The 6,643-nt window shown below is 41.3% G+C and overlaps 1 protein-coding gene across 2 annotated transcripts; it reads left to right on the forward strand.

Annotated features, from left to right (window-relative positions):
* The first annotated feature begins 1,803 nt into the window (after positions 1-1,803).
* On the forward strand, positions 1,804-4,987 carry slc35g2b (solute carrier family 35 member G2b). Of its 2 annotated transcripts, none has more exons than XM_029457283.1 (2): positions 1,804-1,972; positions 3,226-4,987. In XM_029457283.1, exon 2 carries the CDS (start codon positions 3,253-3,255, stop codon positions 4,501-4,503), a length of 1,251 nt encoding a protein of 416 aa, XP_029313143.1. In that variant the 5' UTR covers positions 1,804-1,972; positions 3,226-3,252; the 3' UTR covers positions 4,504-4,987. The 2 variants fall into 2 exon arrangements, with proteins under 2 accessions (XP_029313143.1, XP_029313142.1); XM_029457282.1 differs by having other exon boundaries at positions 1,806-2,052.
* Positions 4,988-6,643: the final 1,656 nt, after the last annotated feature.

Genomic DNA, 6,643 nt, shown 5'->3' on the forward strand with positions numbered 1-6,643 from the left:
TTTTAGCAGATGAGCGCGGGCAGTATGAGGTACACAAGCCACTTATATGATATACAATGCAATCCATATACTTTTATTTTTAAGGAAATAATCTTCTAAAGCCGCTGACATAAAATTAGAGTCGTCAGGATTAGGGAAGCTTGACGTGTCTCTATCTCCCAGGACATATTTAATAGAGCAGTTTCATTCCCCTGTTAAGTGAGATAATAAAAAAAGCATTTCACTTCCTTATACTGCAACAGTCTGAAGTTTTCTTCTGTAAAATCATGAAAAGCATCCTTGAATTTCTGATGTATTGTGGTTCAATGAGCTGTGCAAGGCAGTTTAGAGTTGATGGTGTTTGTGTCATCCCTCAAATTAATCCTGTGGCTCAGGAACTGGATGCTTTAGCAGTTACAGCTTCATAGTCGTAGTCATTCTGAAAGAAATGTGATGTGGAAAATTAGTTTCAGGGAGAAAAAACAACAAAGATTACATAAAGGACTACAGAAGCTCACAACCAATACAGCATCTTCTAAAGAAATTAGTTAATAGTGTTTCCTTTAATGCAACAGATTTGGACTCATTGTACAACACCCCAGCAGTCACAGCAACACCATTTGTGAGGATGGTAAACATGGATACAGCCTCTGTATTGCTTTTAATTATTCATTGGCGTTTTAATTATTCTGAATAGCACATAAATATGACAAGCTTGGGTCGTTTTAATGCCGATAATTCTAAAATATCCATCCTCCATCATAGCCTCCATTCACTTTAGCCGTGTTTTAAAGTAAGTGCATTATTTTGCTGATGCTAAAGACTCATTATCTCTTAATGCTCTGCAAAAGTTGACTTGCTTATGTATTGTTCCTAGTAGATTTGTCACCCTATTACAAATATTTCACACAGAATAGGTCAATTATGTGCCTTAAAGTACATATTCCCTGCTGCCTGATGTAGTCACTGTAAATAACTTCATGTAAATGTTGACAAGGAGTTAACGGCGACAACATCACAAGTCCCCGTCCTCGGTGCTCTGCACCAATTAAAATCACAGTTGTGTTGCAGAGGCAGCTAGTGGCAGTATGATCTGATTTACCAGCCGCCTTCCTGTTGCATTGCCTGGGGGGGGAAACTCAACAATCTAATTTTAGGGCTTTCAACTTCACCCATCTTGAAGTGACTGTAGATGTTTGCCTGCCTTGCAGTCAACATGTGCCACCTCCTCTTTACTTTGAGGTTGATTTACATCAGTATTCAGCACATTTGGCATCCTATTGTATTTAGAAAGTGATGGTTAAATTGATCCTCGTGAAGTACGACGGACATTTATTTGTTCTTGGCTGTTAGGAGCAGGTACTGAAATGAGCCTTCCACACGAGGGAGAAGCAGCGGCCTCATGAGAGCCTTCTTGGAGCAAATGAGAGGATCCCAGAGAGGATTCTGGGAACCCCAATCACGTCAAGCTGCAACTAAAACCAAATCAAATAAATAGTTAAATTCATCCAGGTTATATTTGCACATGTGGGTCAAACTAAGCAAATAATACTAGGAAATCAGCACCTAACACATAATAGCGTATGTCATATAAAGTGCAATTAAAATGGAAGCTTTTATTTCCTTCATAACAATATAATTACTTCAAATTAAATCTTCCTCTTAGGGAATTTAATTTTCATAAACATGACCATGATGATGGGCTACAGACGCACATCCCGTTTCCCTTCTGAGAGATGACGAATGAGGCTCTAGGTGGGAAGCAGGAGGATGAGGAGGAGAAACCACTGGCTGTGACAGTGACAGTTGCTTCCCCCCCCCCCCCCCTGCTCCAGCTTCATCATCACCACCACCATCATCATCATCGCCCTCAGCAACAGCAGCTTCAGCAGCAGCAGCGTCCATCGACAGCGTGGAGAACAAATAAGCAGCACGCATCTTCAAGAGGCGCTCCGCTCGAGGGGGAAGATGGGGAAATGGCAATTGACCAAATGTAAGGATCAAGCACGAGGTCTTCATTTATGATACAACCCCGGGTTTATGCATCAATAGGAACTATTCAAACTACAAAAGGTAAGACGTATTATGTTTTTACTACAATGCAAACGCCTCATTTAGGACCGTCGTTAACGATTTTGCGGAATCTAGGTCGGAAAGACGCTCTTTGCGAGTTTGAACCAAAATTAAACTAGTTTTAATCATTTAAATGACAAGATCTTGTATTTATCAACCTAAATTCTACTCGGAACGAGAACATATATTTTTTTCTTCGTCTGTCTTGAATTTCTGAAAATATGATTTTTCTCAGCTAAAGATATTAAGTCACCGTTAAATTGGCTATTAGCGCTCACAGCGTTACTTTGAGGTTTCTTTTCAGACCTAAAAAGAGAAAGTGCTTTTATCTTTCATCATTACCCTCGACCTAACATTATATTACCATCGTTTATTATTAAATTGCATTTTTTTAAAAGGAGGAGCGATCGCATGTAAGAGGAGAGAAGGCACATAGGGGTATCTATCTGCCCCCTTGTGGTTCTGATTCATGCTGTGTATTAAGGGTTTGACAGAATAAAGGTAGTAGAAATAATAATCTTGATAAGATTATCATAGGTATTTGTTCCTAATATCTTTAACTTTTTTTGTTTTTTACATTGTTTGTTGATTATATAACAGCATTCTGTAAACTGACCTTTAATCCAAATCCCATTGCCGTTTTTAAAGACCATTCAAACTATACATTTAACCCTTTCACCCACTCCTTGTTCCAGGGTGTGTTAATTTATGCTGTGCAACTCCATTCATCTCATAGGTGGCCCACATTCATGTATCGTCCCCTCTGTGGTTTCCTGTTATGTAATTTCATCCCCATCAGACTGCATCAGCCTCAGAGTGTTTGCTGCTTGGTTTATATGAGCTCACATGGGATAGCCTATATATAGAAGTAACACAACACAAGTGTGAGGCTTGACAGAGTACAAAGGTAAGTGGGATAGGGGTGATACAGGGAGTGTGTGCTTTATCTGTGTGCTTGTGTATGAGTGAACAAGCAGAATGTGTGGATTAAGTGTGAGGGGTGGATACTGAGAAAACAAGTTATGAATTATGCAAACATTTCTCTCTCTTGGAGAAAAGCTCTGTTTTGACTAATTAGGGAAATAAAATCCGACCAAATTATTATTACAACTATTTATTTGAATATTCTTTCCGCACAATAACACTGCAATAATGTTTATGTCATTTTTCCAGATTACCCCATCAGTCGTATAAGGAAACATGGATGTACCTTCATCCTCGCTGCAGTATGGATCAAAAAAGCGGGTTAAGATTCACCCAAATACAGTGACAGTGAAATATGCCACACACTTCCCCCAGCCTGGCGACGAGGGGTATGATGACGCACCCTCTTTTGAGGAGTTTGGCGCCTTCGCAGAAGCTAATGTGGGAAAGAGACAGGCGTCAGACAGCAAAGGTAGCAGGACTTTGTTTGGAACCATGGAGACCCAGCCCAAGCAGCCAAGTGTGCAAAGAGACAAGGGGGTCGGGGGCCAGCTGGCCAGCTTCGGGGAGGCAAATGTGTTGGCCTCCAGGGTGACCTGGATGGCCTTGTTTGGGGCAGCGGCGGCTCATGGTTGTGTGGCACTGATTACTCGTTTAGCAGCCGACCGCTCTAAAGTGCCCTCCCTTGAGCTGCTCTTCATCCGCTCCGTGATCCAGGTGCTGTCCATCCTGGTGGTCTTCTACTACCACGAGGCCCCCTTTGGCCCTAAGGGCTACCGGCTGCGTCTCTTCTTCTACGGTGTGTGCAATGTAATCTCAATCACCTGCGCCTACACCTCTTTTGCTATAGTACCACCCAGTAATGGCACCATCATGTGGCGTGCCTCCACCACAGTCTTCAGTGCATTACTGGCCTTCCTGTTGCTGGATGAGAGGCTGGGCTACACAGATGTGGTCACAGTGGTGGGGAGCGTGTTCGGTCTGTGCCTGGTCATGGTGCCAAACGTGGCAGACGAGGAGAAGTCCAGGCTTGGGTTTTGGAAGGAGGCCTTTGGCTACACAATGACAGTGACGGCCGGCTTGACTGCTGCCCTCTCCATGATCGTCTACAGAGCCATTAAGGAGCGTGTCAGCATGTGGACGGCACTCTTTACCTTTGGCTGGACGGGCACGGTGTGGGGTGCCTCCACCATGTTTATCATGCAGGAGCCTATCATTCCTCTGGATGGGGAGACCTGGGGCTATTTAATTGGGATCTGTATCTGCTCCACAGTGGCGTTCCTCGGAGTCTACTATGCTCTAAACAAGTTTCATCCAGCCTTAGTTAGTACAGTGCAGCACCTAGAGTTTGTGGTCGCCATGCTCCTCCAGCTCATTGTTCTGAGGATGGTCCCGTCTGTCTACGACGTCATTGGAGGCCTGGTCATCATGGTCAGTGTGTTCACCCTGACAGGGCTCAAGCTGTACAGGGTGAGCAGGGCCGTTCGGCAGGATTACCAAGAGATCCTAGACTCGCCCATCAAATGAGTTTGGATATGTCAGTCTATATGTTTACAATATTGCTTGGTTGTGCAATTTAAAGAATGTCTGGATCTTCATCTTATGATTTTGTATTGTTGTGTTGTTGGAAGGGTGCCAGTTGTGTAATGTCTTAATATTTGTGTGTGAAATAAAAGACAAATGTAATATGGTGACTATGTCCCCCCTGATCGTACTGCTTCAATGTCAAACTGTGTCAAAGACCAAAATGTCAGCGAAAAAAAAAAACAAGAGTCAATTTCATTGTTTGTGATTTCATTTGAAGCCGTGTTAAATCTGGTCGTGTGAGCGGCAGTTAGATGATCACTTCAATGGTATGCACCTTTCAGAAAAAAAAGACATCAACAAGGTGTGGCATATCGCTCTGTCGTCACACTGCCACGGTTGTCACAATGTGTAAATGTCAGCCCAGAAATCATTCATACTACATACAAGGAATGAAAGAATAAAAATAAATACCACCCACGTTTCATAAGATAACTGGTATTGCTTTTTCTTAGCCGTAATCCGCTGCAGCGGTGTAACTTCTTCAAATGAAATGCCATTCTAGAGGAGACAACATAACAGGGGTAGGATATATGGTTTATAGGAGATCAAACCTTCTTTTGTGCAGAAAGAAAACTAGGAATCTGTGTTATCCATATACTATTTTCTCGCAGCAATGTTTTGTGCACAAACTGTACTTCCTCACGTATGATCTGGCTCCAGCAGCAGCCGCTACATGTCTAACACTAATAATCACATCCCTGGTCGCTGCTTCTGTTTACTTTCAGACACATATCAAACTAATGCCCAGAGGCAGGTACACTGTATTGAATTAAAGTCCCCTTTAACAACATGAAACCTTTTTTTCTGTAGTGGACAATTCAGTGGGTCACCAACGCTGTTTGCTTTCTTTGTGTGGAGAAGCAAGCCGAGGCAGTCAGCCTCTGTGATTTCCCCGAGGCAAAGCAACAGCGATGGAAAGAAATAAAGACATAATGATGATGCAGAGCGGATGAAAGCGGACATGTTGCAGTTCAAAACGGACACATCATGGATGTTTCACTAAGAGCCCAGCAGGGGGCATTCACAATCCACTCCATTACTCAGTGAGAGTTAGCTGAAGTAATACTTTATTACAGTAAATCATGAAGGTGGTAGTGCTATATACAGTGGTTAATCATATTTAGCTGAGGACAGTTATTGCATCAAAACAGATTAAACACATGACATGATATGCTTCATCCAAATGAAGTTAGTTATTGGACAAATGTATGACCTGATAAAGTGTTATAAATGTACGACACTGGTGTGTTTAATATATTTCTATTGAAATGGGAAATGATCAGTCTTGTGGGTATAACCACACACATGCATTCTGTGTGATGATAAACAGTCTTAGTGTTGCCACTGTCAATACAACTACAAGCTCAATTCATTTACAACCAAAAGCTGAACAACCACCATCATAAACTCATAATAACGTCTTTCACACTTTGTCTGTCATGTCACTCATTTTTATAAAAACAAGTTTACTTTTCAAACGAAGAAAAATGTGAATAAACTGAGATAAAATGTGTTTAGTTGCCATTATATGTGATGTATCATAGTCTTGTTTTTGGACGTGCAGAATACAGAGAGGAGGCCCATCTGTTTGAGCAGGAAACAGATTGCATCCTGCAGAGAGCTGCACCACCTTCCATATTACTCTGCAACCCTCTCCACCACAGACATGTTTATTAGAAGTATCACTTCCCAGGAGGGGACTGAATGAAATGTAATAATGACTGTATGTATGAGTGAGTGTCTGTATTTGTGCTGCGCGGTGGTGGAAGAGGTATTAAGATCTTGTACTTAAGTAAAAGTACTAATACCACAGTGTAGAAATACTCTGTTCCAAGTAAAAGTCATGCACTCCAAGGCTAACTTAAATTAAAGTACAAAAGTATAAGTATTAAAACCTATTTAAAGTACCAAGTAAAAGTATTCATTCATTCAGAAAGATATAGCCAATATTATATTATTGGATTATAATTAGTATTACATTAATGTGTTCATCACTTTAATGTTGCAGCTGGTAAAGATGCTGATTCTTATTATTTAATATATCATATCATATATATCATCATTTATTAGTTGATTATAA

Source organism: Cottoperca gobio, chromosome 20, assembly GCF_900634415.1.
Source record: "Cottoperca gobio chromosome 20, fCotGob3.1, whole genome shotgun sequence".
NCBI lineage: Eukaryota > Metazoa > Chordata > Actinopteri > Perciformes > Bovichtidae > Cottoperca > Cottoperca gobio.